Genomic DNA, 22,724 nt, shown 5'->3' with positions numbered 1-22,724 from the left:
GTCTCTCATGAGGTTGCATTCAGAATGTCAGCAGGATGTTATAGTCATCTGAAGGCTTGACTGGGGCTGAAGGATTCTATCCCAAGATGGCACATTCGCATGACTGTTGGCAGGAGGCCTCAGTTCCTCACCACTTGGGCCTCTCCATAGGATGCTGGAATGTCCTCACATGGCAATATAGTGGCTGACTTTCTTCAGACCAAGTGATCCAAGGGAGAGTGAGTGAGGAAGCTGCAGAGCCTTTTATGACCAAAGTCACCCACTATCACTTCTGCTTTATTCTATTTGTCTGGCCCACATTCAAGGGAAGGGGAATCGGGCTCCATCTCTTGAACGGAAGAGTATCAAAGAATCTGTGAACATTTAAAAACCACCCCAAAGTGCATACCTTATATAAATGTTTCATAGAAATACAGTGCTATTTAGTTCTTAAAGTTATTCTCAATAAGAGAGTTGGCCCTGCCATATATCATTTCTAGCCATATGAGTCTGTTCACCTTTCCCCAAAGGTATAAACAACTATTTCGTGGTACCAGACCAGTGAGGTGCTATTATATGTTTAACAACCTGCTCTCCAGGGAAAAACACGCTCTGAGTTATGGCATTTGCCAATTTCCATGGTGTAAATACTCCCACCACAGCCAGCATTAAGCTCTCATTGTGTTTCACTGAATGTGGAGTTGGAAGAGATGCGCACACTTGGTTCTCAAAGCTGGTGGGAGCCAGCTCCAGCACACCTGTGCTCTAGACTGACCCTCTGGTCACTGCTATTAAACTGAGTTCTGTGGTATAGAGATTCAGGGATCAGTGCACTCATTAGATTCCCTTCGTGGGTGGGGTGCAGCAAGCTGTTCTGTCAGTGTCTTGGTCAAACATTACAGTAGTATCTACCTCACATGGTTGGGTGGATTAAATACATCAATAGCTATAAAGTGCTTAGAATAGTGCTAACAGAGAGTAAGGCCCAGTGTCAGGAGTTCGTGGGTAGAAAAAATGGTTAACGCACTTACTTGGCTGCTAATCAAAAGATTGGTGGTTCAAGGCTACCCAGAAGTGCCTTGGAAGAAAGACCAGGCAGTCAACTTCTGAAAGGTCACAGTCATTAAAAACCCATGAAATACAGTCCTACCAACATACATGGGGTCACCGTGAGTTGGAGTTGACTCAACGGCAACCGTAACTGAAAACTTCAGTTACCACTGTCATTGTTACCATCACAGTGGTGACTATAAGGGGACAGTGGCTATAGCAGAGCTTTACAGCTGCTTATCCCAGGCCCTGGTAGTGCAGTGGTTAAGCGTTCAGCACTCACCTGAAAGGCGCAGTTTGAATCTACCAGCCACTCCTGGGAAACCCTGTGGGGCAGTTCTGCTTTTTCCTATAAGGCTGCTGAGTCAGAATTGACTCTACGGCAATGGGTTTGGTTTTGACCCCAGGCTGGATCCATTGGTCATTTGTCCACTTGTTCTTTTATTTCTTCCTTCATCTCACTGACACCAAGGCCCTTGACTGACTGCTAAGAATCTACCTCGGTCCCTGCCCCGGGAGCTCACGTTCTAACGTTCTAACTGGGGACACAGAACTGCCTCAGCAAGTGCCGTTGTGCATCATAGGTGCTGGGACTGTAGTGTGTGCAGGAGCCAGCGGGGGCGCTGTGGAAGGGGCGGCTTTCTCCAAGGGTCAGGAAGGCTTTAGAGAGGAAATGGCATTAAGCAGAGGTGGGAAAGAGGAGTAGGTGTTTACCAAGAAGGTAGTGGGGGAGGGACTGTCCAGGCATAGCGGTCATCAACTGCAGAGGCATGGGGGTGTGAGGGTGAGGAACATGCTGCACTTGGAAATCACAAGCCATATGGGTGGGGTAGCGTGTGTGGGTGACTGTGAGAGACGAGGCTGGGAGGTTTGCAGAGGCTAGATTGGAATGGCCCCGAGTGCCAAGCTGAGGGCTCAGGCCTAATCAGGAGGCAGTGGGAAGTGAGCCAGCTTCTGGCCGTGGGTACTTGTGACCCATTGTGCCTGCCATCTGGGACCTGCAGTGTTGTTTGCAGTAGGAGCATGGCTTCTCCCCATGGGTCTGGGGGACCAGCCTGACCGGCCTCCTTCTCGCACCTCCTAGGTACCAAGGCAAAGAGGGCTGGGCCCCAGCCTCCTACCTAAAGAAGAGCAGTGGGGAGCCCTTACCCCCAAAGCTGGGTCCTGGCTTCCCAGCCCACTCGGGCGCCCTCGACCTGGATGGCATTTCCCGGCAGCAGAACGCAGTGGGCAGGGAGAAGGAGCTGCTCAACAACCAGAGGGACGGCCGATTCGAGGGCCGCCTGGCCCCCGATGGTGACGTGAAACACAGTGAGTGATGCCCACCCCAGCACCTGGTGGCCGAGACCTCCCATGTGTTGAGTTCTATGTTCAGAGCTTCCCACGTGTTGTCCCTCCTCCTCGCAACAGCGCTGCTGCCCACCCATCCCGTAGATAAGAAAGCAGAGGCTCGGAAACCCAAGGTAACTTGCTCGAAATATTCAACCAAGACTTGGAAGAACCGGAATCAAGAGGCGCCACTGCCTTGCCCGAGTCCCAAGTCTCCACTTCCTCATGATGGTCACCATAGCTCTGGATTTCGAGCACCTACTGTATGCAGGCAGCTTATAAATACATTTAGTGTCAGGGACTGCTCACAACAACCTTGAGGAACGTAGTACGTCGGTTTTATAGATTAGGAAACAGATGAAACAGGAGATTTGTCCAAGACTACCCAGCTAGTGAACAGGGGAACCAGGACTTGAACCCAGGCCTGTGTGACTCCAGAGCTTGTTCTCCCTCCACACTACGCTGCCTTGTATCTCAGCCAAAGAAAGAAAAAGTTGAAATTTACCCTAATGATAGTACTTCATCCATGTTGCTTTTCAAACCATCCCCGTACACCCGAGAGTAGAGTTCACTTTTGCCTGCATTACACCCAGGACTCCAGCCTGAAACCCAGTGCCATGATCCCGTCCTGATCATGTGGGTGAGGGACTCGGTCTGCTGGGAAAGGGCTTCCAGCTCCCTGCAGGAGTAACAGTACTTCCCCATGCCTGGGGTTCTCCCAGATGTCCTTGCCAAGTGGCTCTTGACAGTTAGTGAACTCCTTGAGTTCCAAGTTCTTGAAGTCCAAGACTTATACTCTCTGTCCAACTGCCCTGAGAAAACACTGGCTGTGTTTTCTGATGTGCCATGGCAGGGGTTCTGGGCAGCCCTGAGCTTCTGTGATTCCAATCTGTCATGGCCAAGAGCATAAGAGGATTCCCATTAAGACCAGAGGAGCAAATAAAACTCAGAAATCTGAGTCGTCTGAGGATACGACACAGGTTCCAGTGCTGTAATAAAGACCCTCACATACACACGTACACACACCCGTTAACAATGGCTTAAATGATTTAGATGTTTATTTCTTTTTCATGAAATAGTCCAGGCATATGTCAAGGGCTGGTGTGGCAGCTCCATGCAGTCAGAAGTCTTGTTATGCTGCACCTGTCTTATTATGCTGATGTCCCAAGAGTACACTGCCCTCATCCATCTGGTCCAGGATGGCTCATCACTATTCCAGTTAATGTAAAAGAGAGAGGAGAAGAGGTGGGAGGGAAAGCAGAGTGGAAGTTACCCATTGGTCAGAACTTAGTCACATGGCTGTGCCTAGCTGCAAGGGAGTCTAGGAAACGTCATCTTTATTATAGGTAGCTAAGTGTCTGGCTAAAACTCTGTTTGCTATATTTCATAATGGAAGACAGGGGAAATGAGTAGTTGAGGGTTTAGCAGTCTCCTCCACGTCCCAAATCCTATACCCTCTGCATGCACACATACACTGCATCAGCCCTGCTGACACACAGGGTGACTTTAGCGTTCTGCTTTCAGCCCAGAGCCTTGAACCACTGAAAAATCCTCCTCCTGACCCTAAGACCCAGAGCCAGTGCAGGCTAAAGTCATCAGCCCAAATTTGTTTGGGTCTGTTTGATTAGGTCTTGTTTAATTTGGGTTTGCTTGTAGAAACAAAATCAAGGGCATTTATTAAGTGCCTGCCACATGCCAGGAGTTTCACACATGTCGTTTACTTTAATCTCCAGCCACTGCTCCTGGGAGTAATGCGCTAGCCCTGTTTTATAGATGAGGACCTTGTAGCTCAGGGGGTCAAATAACTTGTCCCGAGCTGGAAGCCAACAAGCATCTGTGCTATTCTTAAACCTATACTTTTTGCCAGTCCTAGAAAGTTTTCCAGAGCCCTGATGGCCAAGTGCTTAAGAGCTTGGCTGCTAACCAAAAGGTCAGCAGTTCAAATCCACCAGCCGCTCCTTGGACACTCTGTCCTGTAAGGTCACTATGACTCTCAGCACTGTCCCCTTCCTATTCATTCCTGCATAGAAGAGCCCGTGATTTAGGAAAAGCCACATTAATAGAGGGTCCTGAGCCAAGCACGAGCAGCTCCTTCCTGATTGGGTTCTTCTCCCAGGAAGGGGGGCAGCAGTACGCTGGCTCCTGTGCTTTACACCTGATTTTCTGCAGGAGGGAATGGACCTTTCCTTGTGTCCACCTTGGGAATTTTATCTGTAGGGCTCTGCACATGAGTGAAATAAGGTCTTGTTTCTTCTTAGGATCGCCAAAGAGGAGGCAGAGACCCCCTCCTCGCCGGGACATGACCATAGTAAGTGGACCCTTGCCACCAGGGAGCCAGCTGCTGACCTGAGGGCTAGGATGCCCATGGCCCCTCAGCTCACGTCACCCTTTCTGTCCTTGTGAAGCAGGCTAGACAAGTGCCAGGCCCGTTGACTGGTGGAAATCCTGAGCTCCGAAGGTTAAACCGTTTGCCCATGGTTCCAGAGTGTATTTGTGACCATCAGGTCTCAGGACTTTCTACTTGCTCTGCCCACTTCCCTTTGTCGCAGTCGGTCTCCTCCAATGAGTCATCTTGAGGCCCAAGCTTCAGTGATAAGCAAATAGTGTTCGTGGTGCCATTCTGTTATTCTACTTTCATACTCCATTTTTTTTATTCTCAAGGCACCTTTTTAAACGATACTTTGAAAAATGGGCCTTTCTTATATCTGTCATATACTGGGCACCTATTGGATTTCATGCAGTCTGCTAGATGCTATGTTACATTAACTTATTTAATACTTGCACTGACCTCACCAGGTAGATACTATCGTTATCGCCATTCCACAGGAGATAAAACTGAGGCTCCAGAAAGGAAGGTGATTTGCACAAGGTCACACAGATAATCAGTATTTCCAACCCAGATGGGTCTGACTTGCAAACCCATGTTCTTTCCACAGCTTTCACTGTCTCTGAAACTGGAGAATATTTTCTTACCCCAACTTTTCATGATTGTAGCCAAATGTCCTGTGTTTCTTCTCATTGCTCTAAAGCTGAAGGGCCAGTGACTCACTGAGGAGCTGACAATGTGAGTGGTCTTTTGCTTTGTCCCTTAGAATCCATTTAGGCCCAACAGCCTCACCTTGAGGGCAGTCATGCATCCCAGCCCCACCAGTCCCCTCCGTCCAGTGTCGCGGTAATGCACCCACACTTAGCACTGTGTTCAATCCTACCAGCCTCGAGGTCTGAACCTACCGAAACCTCCCATCCCACCCCAAGTAGAGGAAGAATATTACACCATTGCCGAATTCCAGACGACCATCCCTGATGGCATCAGCTTCCAGGCAGGCATGAAGGTCGAGGTGAGTGGACCTGGTGTCCTTTGCTTGGGATTATTCATTCTAGCTATCACCTTCTACTTCTCTCCTCACTCCTGCTTTCCTCCTCTTGCCTCCTACTTCCATATCCTTTTTTGTGTGTGTGTGTGACAGGTTTAATGTGATATAATTCACGTGCCATACAATTCACCCATCTGAAGTGCCCAGTTCGGTGGTTTTGAGTATATTCACAGTATATTCATCACCACAGTCAATTTTAGAACATTTTCAATACCCCAAAAAAACCTGTTCCCTTTGACCATCATCCCCACTATCATCCCCACTCCCGTGTCCCCCATTCTCCCTAGCCCCAGGGAGACTTTCTGTCTCTAGAGAGTTGCCTATTTGGGGCATTTTATATAAATGGAATCATACAATATGTGAGCTTTTGTGACCGACTTGTATTCTTTTTTGAATCACTTCCTACTTGCATTGCTTCTCCTATCTCCTTTTCTTCCTACTCTTTCTGCTTATCTACTCTGTTTGCTGAATAAAGGCCAACATAAATCCTTTTTCTTCTTTCCTTTCTCTTTTTTTTTTCTTTATGGAGTTAGGGCTTTAAGGTGTTTCCCATGCCTCCAGGAAATGGGATAACAGCAAGGGTCAGGGATTATAAACTTTGGCAAAGACTCCAAAGATGGTGTTGACACAGTTTTCAAAAACAGATGAGCTCTGTGAATGAATAATGATTACTTTCCTTTTTTCTGCTCAATTTCCTTTTTCCTGTAGAGAAATGCCTTGTGTTTTTATTCACTGAATCATTATAAAGTAAAACCAAAAACCAGTTGCCATCGAGTCTGCTCCAAAAAAAAAACAAAACGGATGAGCTCTGAAGGATACTGTTCTGGTGGACACATGACACTATGCATTTGTCAGAACCCCTAGGACTGTACAACACAAAGAGTGAGCCCTACTGTAAATGTAAATGAAGGACTTTATTTAACAATAATGTATCGGCATTGGTTTGTCAGTTATAACAAATGGACCACAGGAATACAGGATGTTAATGATGGGGGGAGCTGTGGGAAGAGGGAGTATATGAGAACTCTGTACTTTCTGGGAAATTTTTCTGTAAACCTAAAACTTCTCTAAAAAAATTAAAAATTAAATACATTTAAAAAAAAAAAAAACAGGTGAGCCAGGGACAGGTATTATCACCTCCACTCTATCATAAGTAAGAGTTAGCCAGACCCTCCCTACCCCATCTGGAGAGGCTTACTTTATTCATCTCTCTAACAACTACGATCCTCATTGAGCACCTACCGTGAATGCTTGTGCCAGGTCGGTGAACATTTGTGCCAGGCCTTTTTCTAGGTCTTGGAGAATTGTCTTCACTACTTCTTCCTCTAAAGAACATAGCTCTGATGCCTGGCACAGAGCACTACGTGGCAGCCCAAGACAGCAGATGCCGTTTACCAGTCCACTCCAGCATACAGTTCTCTTACTCTAGGTGGGCAGTGGCTCCATCAGGCACTGTATCTGGCCCCGGCCTTCTGTACATTGCAACCAACAGGCAACCCTGAATGCTCTGCCACTGGGCCCTCAGAGTCTCTCTGGCTTACGTGGGGATTGAAGCATCTTTATATTTCACTAGAAGGAAATCTATTTGTGATTTCACTTTGCTATTATTTGAGTCGGGCTCAAGCATAACAATAATTGTGAGGATGGCACAGGACGAGGCACTTAGCTTCTCAAAGCATGTTGTTAAATGTATTCATTGAGAATCTTCTGAGTAACAGTGTACGCAGACTGCCTAAGGAAAACCTTCATCGTCATTATCCAGGTGTAGATCTGCCTTCAGGCATGGCTGGTTACTGAGGTTCACATGCTGTCAACAGCACTTGGTCTTTCTTTGTCTCTCATCTCCACACTACCCTGAATTGGGTTCGTTCACACTTTTTCCAAGAGGAAGGAAGATGGCCCAGAATCTAGGCTTGTAGCCTGTTTTCTCAACAATCCCAATAGTTCTAGTGTAGGTCCCAGAATTGAGTCTCATGGACTCTGGCCAGCCTACCTCACCTGCCCACTACTGGATCTCAGATGGGACATGGGTAGCTCCAATGAAAACTGGGCTGCTGTTATCAGAAGAAAGAGGATGTGCTGTCAGAGAGGCAGAAACAACAGAAGTCTCCAGAACATGTATCTCCTTTGGCCCTCCCTTCAGCGTTGTTCTGAGGTTTAAGTGTATTGCCATGTTTTATGGATGAGGAAACGGAGACAAATTGAGGCTAAAATGGCTACTTATCATTTGTAAAGCTGATGGTGGAACCCTGGCCTCCAGGTTCAAGTTTCTATTCACTCTTTCAGCCACACTGTAGGGGCAGGTTTCTGTCAGGACAAGGAAGCTGTTCTCCAGACCACTGCCTCTACCTCAGGCAGGAGATACCCTGGCTAGCTCTTGAGGTTGCCTTTCCTGGTCACCTTGTCAAGAAGTACTTTCTTCCTCTGATTTCCTGCATTTCTGCCTCTTATTAAGGGTCTTTATCTGTTGCCTGGCTGGCTGGCTGGCTAGTTGATTGATTATTTGGTTCATTGATTGAATGGATGATTTATAGTCCGTCCTCCCCAACTACAGTGTAAACTCTTTGAGACAGGAACCTTGTCTGTGTCATTCAAAGTGATGGCCCAGCACAGAGCCTGACTTGTTGCTGATTCTTGATACATATTTGTTGAATTAATGAATTCACCCCATTGGTTTGTGAGCCCCTTGAGGACAGGAGAAGCATGATCGAGCCTAGCATGTAAAACTCCCGGGTTGCCAACCTTCTAACACCTGCTCATCATTCAAGTCTTAGTGCAACCTCTGCCTTCCTTATATAGCCTTCCCTAGTTTAGGGGTTTCTTCTGTGATTTGTATGTACTTCCAACAAAACAACAATAATATTAACAGCTAACATTTAGATTGAGCACTGATTAGGCACCAGGCACTGTGCTGAGCATTTTACATGTGGTGTCTCATTTAACCATTTAATCTTTTACGCTTGTATCTTAGTTAATCTAGTGCTGCTGTAACAGAAATACCACAAGTGTATGGCTTTAACAAACAGAAATTTATTCTCTCGCAGTTTAGGAGGCTAGAAATCTGAATTCATGGCGCCAGCTCAAGGGGAAGCTTTCCCTCTCTCTTGGCTCTGGGGGAAGGTCATTGTTACCAGTCTTCCCCTGGATCTAGGAATGTCTCAGCGCAGGGACCTCAGGTCCAAAGGATGTGCTTCACTCTTGGCTCTTTTCTGGATGGAGGAGGTCCCTCTCTCTGCTTGCTTCCCTCTCCTTTTATCTCTTGTAAGATAAAAAGTGATGCAGGCCGCACCCCAGAGAAAGACCCCTTACATTGGATCAGGGCTGTGACACGAGTAAGAGTATTGTATCCCACCCTAATCCCTAATCCTCTTTCACATAACCTAATCTTGCATCATTAACCACAAGCAGAGATTAGAATTTACAACAATTATATCAGATCACAAAATGGAGGACAACCACACAGGACTGGAAATCATGACCTAGCCAAATTGATATGTATTTCTGGGTGACACAATTCAGTCCATGACACCTTGTGAGGTCAGACTATTATTATCCCCATTTTTCAGATGAGTAAGCTGTGGTTCAGAAAAGTTCAGGCATTGTCCAGAGTCACACAGCTAAAAAATGATAGAACCAAGGAGTTTGACAGCCTGTGACTGCTTATCTGCCTGACATTTGGAAACTTAAGGAGGGCGAGGACAGTGTCTGTTTTTCACTCTTGTGTCCCCAGCAGCTAGCACAGTGTCTAGCACATAATAGGTTTGCAATAAATGTTTGTTATTGAACGAAAAAAATTGTCTAACCACTGGCATCCTGCTTAACATCTGGAAGGCAAGGTTGTTCTTTCTTGCCTGCAGCCCTAGCATTAGAGGCCGACCATAGTAGGTGCTCAGTGAACAGTTCCTTTATGACCAGATATTTGGATGGAGAGAGGAAATGCCGAGTGAACAAATGGTTGAGTCAGTGTATGAGTGTGGCACGTTTCCTAAGAGTCCTTAATCACTCTTCAGGCCTCCAAAGCAGCCACAGCTTTCCCTCTAGCTCCGAATACTAAAGGACAGGAAGCATCACTTCCTGACTCTCTGCTTCTTCCCCTCCGGTCCCAGGGCAGCTGCTCAGTGAGCTCAGAGAAGGTGGCTTCCCAAAGGTACATCCTGGGCCTCACCACCACTGGTTCTGCCCAGGCCTCTCCAGAAACTTCTCTTCAAGCCAAGTGTCCTCAGCTCCCTATTGAAGGAGGGCTGTCTGCAAGGGTGTTTAAAGAAATTAGGCTGAGTTTCAAACTAATTTTTATAAAATGCAAATCCACCCAGAAACTGTGGGGAAAGTAGAAATACTTCCAAGATTCTAAGAGGCCCTTTATCTGCTGCTTTTCTCTCTCTCTGTTTTATGCCATTCTGGTCCTTCCAACTTCAGACCCACAGAAAGAACTGACAAAACATCTTCCTTGTGTTACAAGATAATTCTATACCCAGTTCCCCCATTTTGCTGTTGTAAAGCATATATATCCTATTCTGATATGCCTGCTTCCTGACATCTCTCCATGATCAAGGGTTGTTCCTTAGCCTTATTACCCATGGCTTTCCTCAGAGCCTCCCTGGTCAACCTGGCTCTTCCCACTTCTCTTGCCCTCTGCCAGAAATGACCTTCCTTCAGCCCAGCTCCTAACCTTCTACCTGCTTCTCATAGAACACACTCAAGGCCATTTTTTTTAACTGTGGTTGGTATATCAAAATCCTACTCACTTTCCACCAGGAAGCCTGCCCTGATCCTTCCAGCTTTCATTGGTTTCCCTTCCCTCCACACTGTCAGCTTCTTTGGGGCCACGTATCTTAGTCCTTAACTAAAGGCCAGGCCCATTTCTGTACATAATGCTTTCTTGAAAGTATGAGAATTGCATTTTTTTTTCTCATTCTTTAGTGATTGTTTTGAGTATTGAATTTCAGATTCAATGTAATTTTCCCTTAGCACTTTGAATGTATAGTTCCGTTCTCTTACATCTAGTGTTGCTAGTAAGAAATTACTGTTAACCTGACTCTTGTTCTCCTCTTCATCTGTCATTTTTCTGATTCTCTCCTGAGTTCCTCATTATCTTTAAAACACTGAAATTTCACTTAAGTATGTCTAGGCATGAGTTTGTTTATTTTTATCATGCTTCATATGTTGTGGGCCTTTTCAGTCTAAGGTTTCAGGTCTTCCTAGAACATTCTTCACTTCTTGCAACATTGACTCCCTTCACTCTTTGTATTTGTTCCTTCTGGAACTGTTATTGAACAGATATGGGAACTTCTGGCTTTGTTATCCATGTCTCTTAACTTTTCTTTCATATTTTCCACCTTTATACTTTGTATTGCATTCTTGGAGCATTCTGCTTAATCTTCTAGCTCGTTAATTTGCTCCTTAGTGATTCAGCCTGTTGGTCATTTTATTTCAAAAATAATCATTTTTATTTCCAAGAGCTTGTATTGATTCTTTTTTCATAGCTACCTGTTCTTGTTTCGTAATAGTCTGCACTTTCATGAATTTAATGCCCCTTTGTATCCCTCTAAGGATATAAAATATGTTCAATTTAAGGCCCTATTATTGTTTATTTCTTTACTCAGTATAAATTCTTTTCAGTGGTGTTGGTATTTATTTCAATTCTTTTCATAGTGTTAGTACTTATCTTGGGATGTGCAAAAAAAGGCAGAGTCAATCAGCTCTGTTGGAGGGTGTACACAAGTTGCTGAACTGGTCAGCTTCCACTGGTTTCAGTACCAAATTGGAGCCTTTTGTGCCACTGAGCAATATCACATCTCTCTGACCCAAGCTTCCACATTGATAGTTTCCATCTCCATGCAATCACCTTCTTTACTCCCACTCATCCTACAAGATTGGAATAAGGGCTTAGAGAGGTATCAACCAACTGGCTGCTTCTGCATTAGCATTCCAGTTAATCCTTTGTCAGTTTTTCCTGGGCCTCACCTGTTCCCAGGTTCTACCACCTTGAAGCCTGCAGGCCCCAATACTGCTCCCACCTTTTACAGCAGAAACCACCAGCAGCAGTGCAGGGCCACATCCTCCCTCTGCAGGTTCTGTCAATCAGTGATTCTTCACAATTTGTGGTCCGCTAACTTCTCCCCTTCTTCCTTCTGAGCTTGGCTTTGTATTCCTTTATTTCTTTCCCTGGGTTTATTGAATAAAGGGGGAACTATGTTCACTCCATCTCCCATCTTGAAATCAGAAGTCCAACTTGCATGCTGTTAAGAAGCATTATAAAACCTTCTCCTTAAGGTACAGCCTTTGAAGGTGATTTTCCAGCATTTTGTTCAAACACTCACCACTGTTCGAACATGCTGACAAAACTGAATGTATGCTGATAAGTGCCCCCACTCCTTGGCTCAGAATGTTCATAAATCTGCCAAGAACAGCTCAGGGTAAATGCCATGGAGAAGGCACTGACGTGAGGGCTGATGGCACCCCTGTGCAGTGGGGACTTCAGGGATCCCCAGGTTTCCTAGAGATGCTGAGGAGTCCCCCTCAGGCCCCAGCCCCACTTCAACCATTTCCGTTTTTTGTTTCCAGCCTTTATCCTATCTATTTTTGCTAAAGCCGGTCCAATAAAAAGCTCATCCTTTTCCAGGAAGAACAGATAGGACCCATCCTTGAAACTGCTCTGCATTATTGTTTTGTGATATCAGCATAGGTTCTGCCAGCAGTAACTTGGGGGACCTGGAGGGAAATAGTTGCTGCTAAAGTTTGTAATACTGTGGTGGCTTGCATGTTGCTATGATGCTGAAAGCTATGCCACTGGTATTTCATATACCAGCAGGGTCACCCATGGTGGGTAGGTTTCAGCAGAGCTTCCAGACTAAGATTAGGAAGAGAGGCCTAGCGAACCACTTCCAAAAATGAACCCATGAAAACCCTATGGATACAAAAGAATATTGTTCGATATAGTGCTGGACAATGAGCCTCCTAGGTTGGAAGGTATTCAAAATACACAGCGGCCACTGCAATGGACTCAAACATAGCAACAATCATGGGGATGGCACAGAACAGGGCAGTGTGTCGTTCTGTTGTATATGGGGTCACATGAGTTGGAGCTGACTCAGTGACAACTAACAACAAAATTTCCAACTTAACCAAGTGTTCTTAAGATAAATACCGTACTTTCTGTTCCCCTCTTCTCCAGTTTTACTTCCTGGGTCATTTTAACATCACCTTAGCCTACCAAAACCAAGAACCAAATCCACCACCGTCGAGTCTATTCCAACTCATAGCAACAGAGTAGAACTGCCCCGTAGAGTTTCCAAGCAGCACCTGGCAGATTCGAACTGTTGACCTTTTGGTTAGCAACTGTAGCACTTAACCAGTATGCCACCAGGGTTTCCATCTTAGCCTACAGAATTCATTAAGGGAACCACAACATTATAGCATTGGAGCTACCAGGAGCACCTTAGTTCCTTGCCTGATCTTTGTATTTTCAGGACATAGTTTACTGATGATACCAATGATAAGATCGGCACCTCTGAGGTGCCAGGTACCTTGCATGCTTGATAGCTAATCTTCAGAGCAGTCTTAACAGTTCAGTATCATCAGCCCATTTACAGATGAGATTCCCAAGACTGAGAGAAGTTAGGTGAATTGCCCAAGGCTACACAGGTAGTAAGTGATAGAGCTAAGATTTGAACCTGGGTCTCTCTGGTTTTAAAACCCAAGCTCTTTTCTTTCCCCCCTCATTCTTCCCTTTGCTTTTTTTTTTGGTGGAAATGTATACCAAAAAAAACAAACCATACACCCTTTCAACAATTTTTTACATGCACAGTGTATGACAGTGGTTACACACTTCACATTGTGTCACTGTTCTTACCATCTCTGCCCGTATTGTTTCACCACCATTAACTCAGACTATCTTTGCCTTTGCTCTTATTCATAGCAGTTTTTGACTTCCCTGTGGTAAACTAAAACTCCCATAAACCCCAACTAAGAACACAAATTGTTAGAGCTTCTACCATAGTGCTTTGCCTATAGTGAGAGCTTAGCAGGTGCTTACTGATACCATTTTATTTTGATTACTTTCCTGTTTTCATTTCTTCATATACGGACTTGTTACTAGTTGTTAAATCTTGATTCGTGGATGCACTGCCTGTAACTCGTATGCCCAGAGCCACCTTTGATTGTTACCAGAGCTACTGCACATTAAGATGCGGGTCACCCTCAGGTAAAGTACTTATGTTTATCAGCACCGTTTCCTGGAGAGATTCATTAAATGCATGCCTCTAAAATGCAGCCTGCCTCCTCGGCCATCTCCACCATAGTTTTATAACAGGTAACATTTACCTTTCAGAGTTTACCAAGGACTGTTGCGTACATTAGCTCATTTGGTCATCTTAAAAATACTGCAAGTGGGTGTTATCATTCTTATGATCACCCCTATTTTGTAACGTGGGGCCCGAGGCATGGTGGATTAAGTGATTTACCCAAGACTACGGAGGCAGGAAGTGGTGGAGCCAGAGTTAGAACACAGGACTTCAGGCCCCAGAGCCCAGCCTCTGCCTCCTGTTGCTGGATCTGTAGCCGTATCTCCCTCCATGCTGGGCCTCAGAGTACACCAGCAGAACCACACCCACAGCCCTCTTTGCTCCTTTTACACTTTCTTACCCCAGGATGGCCCTTTCTAAAGCAGGGTCTCCTTTCAGAGAAGCCGAGTCAGAGAGTGGTAAAAGTTCAGGCTTTGGAGCCCAGTAGCCTGCATTTCAGTCCTGGGTGATGCAAACAGTTAAGGTACCCAGCTTCGAACCAAAAGGTTAGCGGTTCAAGTCCACCCTGAGGCGCCCTTGGAGGAAAGTCCTGGTGACCCTACTTCTGGCAAATCAGCTCCTGAAAACCCGTACAATTCTCTGACACACGTAGGGTTGCCTTGAGCCAGGGTCAACTTGGCGGCAACTGGTTTTTTCCACCACTGACTTACTTCATGCTTTGAGATCCTCAACCCCCCTGAGGCTTGGTCTCTGCATTTATAAAACTGGATAATAATTCCCATCTCACAGGGTGACTGTGAGCACTAATCAGATCTCGTGCAGACAGCGCCTGACCCAGGGCCTGACCCAGGGAATTGAACATACGCATCTTTACTCCACGTGAATTCAACCACATAGTACTGGAGGAAAAAGAGAGAGGAAATATAAGATCTTAAATAACACGGGGGATGATGCCCACCATTCTGTCAAGTGAGTGTGTTTCCCAGAGGGAATTGGAGATGAAAGATGAAAATCTGCTTCACCTCCATCAGCCTTGGCTCCCTGTATGTAAACATGAGCACCTCCTTGAGTCAAGTGTGAGTCCCAGGTTTAAAGATCTGCATTTTTTATACCACATGGTCTCAACACCAGCTGCTTCCTCTGGTGCTCAACCAAAGCAGCAGCAGTTGAGGGTGTTTTGATCATAGGTTTTTGCCTTGTACTTCTTTAGGATGGAAACCCAGGTGGCGAAGTGGTTAAGAGCTACAGCTGCTAACAAAGAAGTCGGCAGTTCAAATCCACCAGGCTCTTCTTGGAAACTGTATGGGGCAGTTCTACTCTGTCCTGTAGGGTTGCTATGAGTCAGAATCGACTTGACATCAACGGGTTTGGTTTTTTGGTCGGTTTTCTTTAGGGTTGTGACAGGCATTGCTGGCACCCTGCGCCACGTTCCACCCCACCTGAGCTGACCTGTAGCTGCACCAAGTCCTTACAAGCTGACAGCTTCCCATCTCGCTCTTCTCTGCCTGAAAGGGCACAGTCCAAAGGAGGGAGGAATTAATGTTGGGGAAGTGGGGGTAACCCCCAACCCCTGGGGGCTAGAAGTCAGGATTGCCCTGCCTCCTGTGGCGTGATTCTGAGGCATGGTTTGCGTGATGTCTCATCAGGCCCCTGGCAGTTAAGCCCCAGTGGCCCAAAGCAGTGACCTGCTGGTTAACACACTCTTCATTGGTTTCTCCCTTTCCTGTCTCATTTTCCTCGCTATCTCACTAGTACTTCCTGGGGTCGGGCCTGCTTATAGGAGCTTCTTAGTCAGGGTTCCGTAGCAAAACAAAACCAGTGAGATAAATATATAGAGAGAGCGTGTGTGAGATTTACTTCAAGGAGTTGGCTCATGCAGTTGTGGAGGGCTAGCCCTGATGGCACAGTGTGTGAGAGCAGAGGCTGCTAACCAAAAGGTCGGCAGTTTGAATCCACCAGCCGCTCCTTGGAAACCCTGTGGGGCAGTTCTACTCTGACCTATAGGGTCACTATGAGTTGGAATCCACTCAACAGCAATGGATTTCGTTTGTCTTTTGGGGCGAGTCCAGAATCCGTGGGTCAGGCAGCATGAAGAATAAAGTGAGAGTTCTTCCAGAATATGTGTTTATAGTCTGCAAGCAGAACCCATCCCGGGGAAACTCCCCTTTTGCTCTTAAAGCCTTCAGCTGATTATTAAGGCCCACCCACATTATGAAGGGTAATCTGCTTTACTTAAGGCCAACTGATTTAGTCATATGATTAAATCATAATAGCATGCTGCCAGCATAAGCCATTTAATTTAATCATAACAACAACTAGTGTTTGGCCAAGTTGACATATAAAATCAAACATCACAGGGAGAATCCAAAATAAGACAAGAATCTGCCCCCATGCAAGATTGCTCTGATACATACTAAAGTCTCCATAGATGGTCCCCTATAGATGTTGAACTCCAGCCCCACTTGGCTTCCCACAGGCCACTCTGGTCCACTGGCCCTGGCACCACACCTACTAAGTGCTTCCCTTTGTCATCCCTTGCAGGTGATCGAGAAGAATTTGAGTGGCTGGTGGTACATTCAGATTGAAGATAAGGAAGGATGGGCCCCAGCCACCTTCATCGACAAGTACAAGAAAACAAGCAACGCCTCAAGACCCAACTTTCTGGCTCCCCTGCCCAATGAGGTGACCCAGCTCCGGCTTGGAGACACAGCAGCAGTGGAGAACAGCACAGGCAGTGAAGCTGTGGGCCCCTCACGGCCCCTGCCTGATGCACCTCATGGTGGTGTAGACTCTGGGATGCCGTGGTCCAAGGATTGGAAGGGCAGCAAGGAGGTCCTGAGGAAGGCACCTACAGATACGTCTGCATCCGCAGGCTATGAGGAGATCTCAGACCCTGACCTGGAGGAGAAGCCCAGCCTTCCTCCCCGGAAAGAGTCCATCATCAAGTCCGAAGGGGAGCTTCAGGAGAGAGAGCGGCAGAGGCTGGAGCAGCTCCGGGGCTCTTCACCTAAGCCTCCGGGCATGATTTTGCCAATGATCCCAGCCAAGCATGCCCCACCAGCCCGCGACAGCAGAAGACCAGAGCCCAAACCTGACAAAGGCAAATTGTTCCAGCTGAAAAATGAGATGGGACTGGAGTGTGGCCACAAGGTGTTGGCCAAGGAAGTGAAGAAGCCCAACCTCCGACCCATCTCCAAGGCCAAAGCTGACCCACCAGAGGAGAAGCCAGAAGCTATTCCCCAGAATCCCTTCTTGAAGTCCAAACCTCAGGTTAGGCCAAAACCAGCTCCTTCGCCCAGGACAGAGCCACCTCAGGGTGAAGACCAAGTGGACATCTGTAACCTCAGGAGTAAGCTCAGGCCTGCCAAGTCCCAAGAGAGAGCCTTGTTGGATGGGGAGAGCCACCAGGCTGTGGGGGGCCCAGACCTGGCCTTGAGCCGCAGCTTCCTCCCAGGGGAGGGGCCCGGACGCACCCAGGAGAGGATCGCCAAACAGGACGGGCTCGGCCCTAAGGAGATGGCCTCCAGGGCCCCTCCCTGGCCAGCCAAGACAGGAGAGCCTGTGCCCAAGAGTGTCCCCATCCCTCTCCAGGAGGCCTCCCAGCAGAGGCCTGTGGTACCACCCCGGAGACCACCACCACCCAAGAAAGCCTCCGCATCACCCAGGCCCCTCCCAGAGGTCAGAGAACCACAGCGTGAGGCCAATGAAGGCAAAGCAGCTTCTGTTCCCGGACGGGCCCTGCTCGTCCCTCCAAAAGCCAGGCCTTTTCTCTCCAACTCCTCAGGAGGCCAAGATGACGTGAGAGGCAAAGGCGCGCCGGGGCCACGGATGGCAGGCAAGATCGGAGAAAGGGAGAAAGTGACTGCGGCCACCTTCCCCAGCACCGATGTCCCAAAGGACTCTTTGTATGTGGCTGTGGCCAACTTTGAAGGCGACGAAGATACTAGCAGCTTCCAGGAAGGGACTGTGTTCGAAGTCCGAGAAAAGAACAGCAGCGGCTGGTGGTTCTGCCAGGTCCTGAGTGGGGGCCCGTCCTGGGAAGGGTGGATTCCTTCCAACTATCTGAGAAAGAAGCCATAGCCACCTTCTCCCTTCACAGAGGTCCCCTTGGCCCCTGTTGGCTCTACCTACGTATTTAAGATGCCTTTTAATTTATCATCCTCCACGCAGCTTCAAAGTAGGGGGTCAGCAGAAAAGAGGAAGACCCTCAATGAGGTGGATTGACACAGTGGCTGCAACAATGAGCTCAAGCATAACAATTGTAAGGATGGTGCAGGACTGGGCAGTGTTTCTGTTGTTCACGGGGTCGCTATGAGCTGAAACTGACTCGACGGCACCTAACAACAACAATGCAGCTTCAAAGGCAGGTGGACTCAGGTTTCTTCTCTTCTTCCCATGCAGATGGCGGGTGTTTTTCGTGGAGAGTGAGTCTCTGAGACCTCGGAGCATGGGGTCAGATCCTTCCCATTGCAGCATCACCTGGAGGCTCGGCAACTACCCCTTGCTTTCTACCACATCAGCATCCCAGCCTTAAGAGAACTCCTGCTCCCAGCCCATGGTCTTGCCACCCAGCTTCTCTCCCCTCCCAGTGGCAGGGACATGACTCTCCAAGACCCCCAACCAGGACCAGAGCCTATGATCAGGAGAAGCTCCAGAGAGGGTCTCGTTTCTCTGACAAGGCATAATAAGGGGCCACCCTCCCTGACTCCCACCCAGCGCATGATCACTTCCTCTACCTTCTCCATGTCTCTGAAAGCTCAGTGGCTTTATTCACTAGATTTCCAAAAGGCCTGGTACGACAAAAGAACTTTGTCCTGTAGAAGTCGGCACTGTTGCCAATCCCAGGGAATGTGTTCTCTTCCCTGGAGCCTATGGGGTTTGGCCGGAGGCAGTCACCCTAGGAGTGGTCACTAGGCTTTCCTGCCACTCGTCTTGGGACCATTTTGAGTCTTAGAGGGGTGGTTCCTCTCAGCACACCTCACATTCCTGCTGCAAGTCCAGGCCCACTCCAGGGCTGTTAAATAAGAATCACCCCATGTGGGGCATTTCACTCTTGTCTACCTAGAGCAAGAATCTCACTGTTTGTTTGAATAAGGGGGCCATTTGCAAGCCATGCCCCCGTAAGTGCCCCTTTGCAGAGTAGCTAGTACGTGCCAAACACTGGCACTTTCCAATCATAGTTTAATGTAGTGTTATGCCCATTTTATAGATGAGACTCGGGCGCAGTATACTCATGGGCACAGTAGCTGACAAGAGGAGAGGGCATTTGAACCCAGGTCTCCCTGACTTTGATGCCTGTGCTCTTCCCCCTGGAAAAGGCAAGCCAGCCAGGGGAAAGATAGAAGCTGCTGGGCACCCATAGCACGGTGGCTAAATGGCTTCCATGTGTGAGTGAGGGGGCATTTATGACTGCTTCCACACCCACCACCCCTCCGTTCACTGCAGCACATCACTGAAGGCCACCCTGGACTCTGGACACTGCTCCTCTATGGCGGGGTCTGTCAGGACCCTGATGGTTGGCACAGAGCCCTGTGCCCTGCTCCTATGCAGGTGCACCCCTGAGGGATAGATCTAGAGCAAGGGGGGCTGAGTGGGTCTCCTCTGCCGGCCTCTTGGGGCCCTGATGACTCAGGTACAGACAGCTGCATCTGCATCAAACTGAGCAAAGAAACCAGTAGTGCTATCAGGAGACAGGGACCCGGGGCCAGGTGGACACCTCTCCCTCTGTGCCACTACTTCCTTCTCTGGCATTTGTAGAGTGCCTTTCTGTTTTCATGCACTCCCCTTTTTTTTACTCATCGAGAGGATCCCAGGGCAGCCCTTAACTCCCATTTCGACAGATGTGGCTAACTGAGGCGCGTCAAGGCGCAGCTAAGCCATAGCAGAACTAGAATGAAGACCTGGGGTTTTTAGCTTCCAGCCTGTAGACCAGGCTACCTGGAGTGAGAGCAGAACCGCTCCCAAGCCCCCGACCCCATCCTGCAGGGGAAGATCTCTGTGCTGCCCCAGAGATCTCTGACTCAGAGTGTCTACCCATGCAATGCTTTTGGAGCCACCAGGCCAGCATTCCTGCGGGTGCGTGCTGTCTACCTGCAGTGCCAAAGATTTATGTGCAAAGGGCCCTCTTGGGCCCCCTTGCTGTAATGGGGGCTCTGGATGCTTCAGAAGGAGAAAAATGTTCCACGGATCCACAGTAGCACCTTTATTCCCTTCCTCCATTTGGCCTACAGATCTCATCTCCTGGCAAATCTTGGGGCAGGGCCCTAAGGTACCTCTTGCCCAGAACTTTCGAATAAGAAGGGAGGCTGGGAGGGAAGACTGTCCACCTATTCAAGGTCCTCTCTTCTGATGCCCTGACTCAGGACAAAGCTCCATAACATGTTTTCCTGAGTTTTTAATCCACTTTGCTTTAAGCAGCTTTTGTGAAGCTGTTATTTAGGATTTGGCTTCATTCCAAAGGGCAAAGCTTACTTTTTTTTTTTCTGATTTGCTTTCTAGTTTTTTCAGCCTTTTGTGATGGTCTACTGTGTGCTAGGCGCTGGGTAGACCAGATGTGTGCAGCTCCATCCCTGGCTGTGAAGAGCTGTGATTCCACGGAAGGAGTTGGTCATTCACCTTGTTCCTTCCCAGGGGTCAGCTGAGTAGGAACGGGCTGGCATTGAGCAGAAGGTTTTCCTGAAAATGAAAGAATTTGTTTTTTTATTACTATTATTCAGACATGAACTGTAGGTACTGAAGCCACAGTCTTCTCTGCTCACTGTCCTTTCTTCAGGCCTAGTCTATGGCCTGAGGACTGTGTCATTCACCACACTGGTAGGGGCGTCTCCAGGTGCATGGAAGTGGGTGGCTCCTGATGGCCAGTGGCTCTTCCTAGCTCTCCTGCCTGGGGACATGTGTTGACACAACCCAGAACTGCAGCCACTGTTCTGTGAGCCATCGTGGAGTAGTTGCAAAACCTTGGAGTTCTGGCCATGGAGAACATCCAGGCCATCACTGTAACTCCATGCCAAGCACCGGGCAGGTCACCAGTGCTGGAATATTCTCCCTCCTTTAGTTTAATTCTCACAGCAATCCTGTGAGGTGGCTAGGGTAACCCTGTTTGGGAAGTGAGGACGTTGAGGTACAAAGAGTGAGATTACATGCCCAGCCTCATCCAAAGAGGGACAAATTAGGATTCCAGTCCAGGGATTTGTCTCCCCAGTGCCCATGGCTTTTCCTCTGCCATCGCAGTGAAACAGGCATGGGGCTCCCAGGAATCAGGTGACCCTCTTTGAATCCAAGTTTCTCCTGCCTCCACCCTGGTGGCGTAGTGGTTAAAAGCCTCACTGCTAGGCAAAAGATCAGCACTTCGAATCCACCAGCCGCTCCTTAGAAACTCTACGGGGCAGTTCTACTCTGTCCTATAGGGTCCCTGTGAGTCGGACTCAATAGCAATGACTTCTTACCACCCTATGGTCACACATGTCCAAAACCCAAACCAAACCTGTTGCCATCGAGTCGATTTCAATTTATAGCAACCCAATAGGACAGAGTAGAATGCCCCATAGGATTTCCAAGGAGCTACTACGAACTGCCGACCTTTTGGTTAGCAGCCAAGCTCTTAGCCAATGGGCCACCGGGGCTCCTCACACGTCAGTAGGTAGAAAATCACAGCCCAAAGGGCCAGCAAGGGTGGTTTTTCCTTTTTTCCCCACCCCTGCTTACCACCTTGTGGCGACTACTTTATCTTCCATCCTAGGGCAAGAATACAGCTTGTCTTGCCACCAAATCTTAGAAAGTCTGCACATTAGGACCACCATTGGGTAAAATAGGCCTTTGCTCATCTCTCTTTGCTGTTTGATGAGCTTACGTCCTCACAGGCTATGACGGGTAGAGCTGGGCTCCCGCTCAAACCACTTCTAGTCCCCCTACCCTAGTGGGGAATTTCTAGAGCCCTTATTAGGCTTTCAATAGTCATTTTAAATTTCCATGTAATCAATCTTTTAAGGCAAAGTTTTTGGCGTTAAGACATTTCTGAACACACCGGGGAGTTCATTACCAGGCGGAACGTGGGAAAACAGACTTGGCACATTAAAGGCAGATGCTGACTACAAGGTTTGGAAGGATATCAGGCTAAGGAATGGACAATTTAGTGCTTATTCAGCCTCTACCAAGTACCCAGCAGTGAGTGGGATAAAGAAAAGCAGACAAACCTGCACCTGCCCTTAAAAAGCTGTCAACTTGACATTATCAAAAACCAGAACACTTGTGGCTTGGTGTGACTGTTGGGTTAGGCTGCCCCCTGGGAGGCCTTGCGCTTTGCTTTGGACTATGAAAATGGGCACCTAACAGCCTGAGCTGCCATGCTTGGTAGTCTTGTCCTCTCAGCTGGTTTTCCATACTGTTCCTTCAGGGCTTTTGTGTATGCTGCAAATAGCCAGTCATACCATACACCAAAAATGACAGTGTCAGACTGTGTGGCTTGCATGAGTGGGAAATGTGCATGCATTGGAGACCAAGGGTGTAGGGCACCCTCCCTTCACCTGGAGGAGTTGCTCCTAACTTGGGTAAGGTCCTGATGTGTAGACCAACCATAGCTGCCACAGAGCCATGAATGTTGGGGAGCTGTGGGCCTAAAGTCAGGAAGGCTCCGCCTGCTGAGGACCCTTTCCTCAGATGACCCTCCAGATTCAAGGGGCGATATTTGGTTTCCAGTGCTACCCTGCCAAGTTATGGAGCCCCCTTCGTCATGTTCAAACGTTCCACCTTT

At 47.9% G+C, this 22,724-nt stretch overlaps 1 protein-coding gene across 2 annotated transcripts in view; it reads left to right on the top strand.

The window, feature by feature from the left end:
• The window catches only part of SH3PXD2B (SH3 and PX domains 2B), a 406,416-nt gene that overhangs the window by 107,914 nt on the left and 275,778 nt on the right, over positions 1-22,724 (top strand). Inside the window, exons 10-13 of one of the 2 annotated variants that reach the window (XR_010320756.1) lie at positions 2,114-2,340; positions 4,617-4,666; positions 5,571-5,696; positions 16,517-21,606. Coding sequence is in view for 1 of the 2 variants with exons in the window: in XM_064279122.1 (XP_064135192.1) it covers positions 2,114-2,340; positions 4,617-4,666; positions 5,571-5,696; positions 16,517-18,055 (1,942 nt within the window). In the remaining variant the exon portion in view is untranslated. Of the gene's footprint in view, positions 1-2,113; positions 2,341-4,616; positions 4,667-5,570; positions 5,697-16,516; positions 22,075-22,724 lie in introns of those variants that run through there. The other variant, XM_064279122.1, reaches the window with a different exon arrangement.

This window comes from Loxodonta africana, chromosome 2, assembly GCF_030014295.1.
Source record: "Loxodonta africana isolate mLoxAfr1 chromosome 2, mLoxAfr1.hap2, whole genome shotgun sequence".
Taxonomy (NCBI): Eukaryota; Metazoa; Chordata; class Mammalia; order Proboscidea; family Elephantidae; genus Loxodonta; species Loxodonta africana.
The sequence above is the reverse complement of the archived record's forward strand: the minus strand, read 5'-3'. Positions and strand labels throughout refer to the sequence as shown.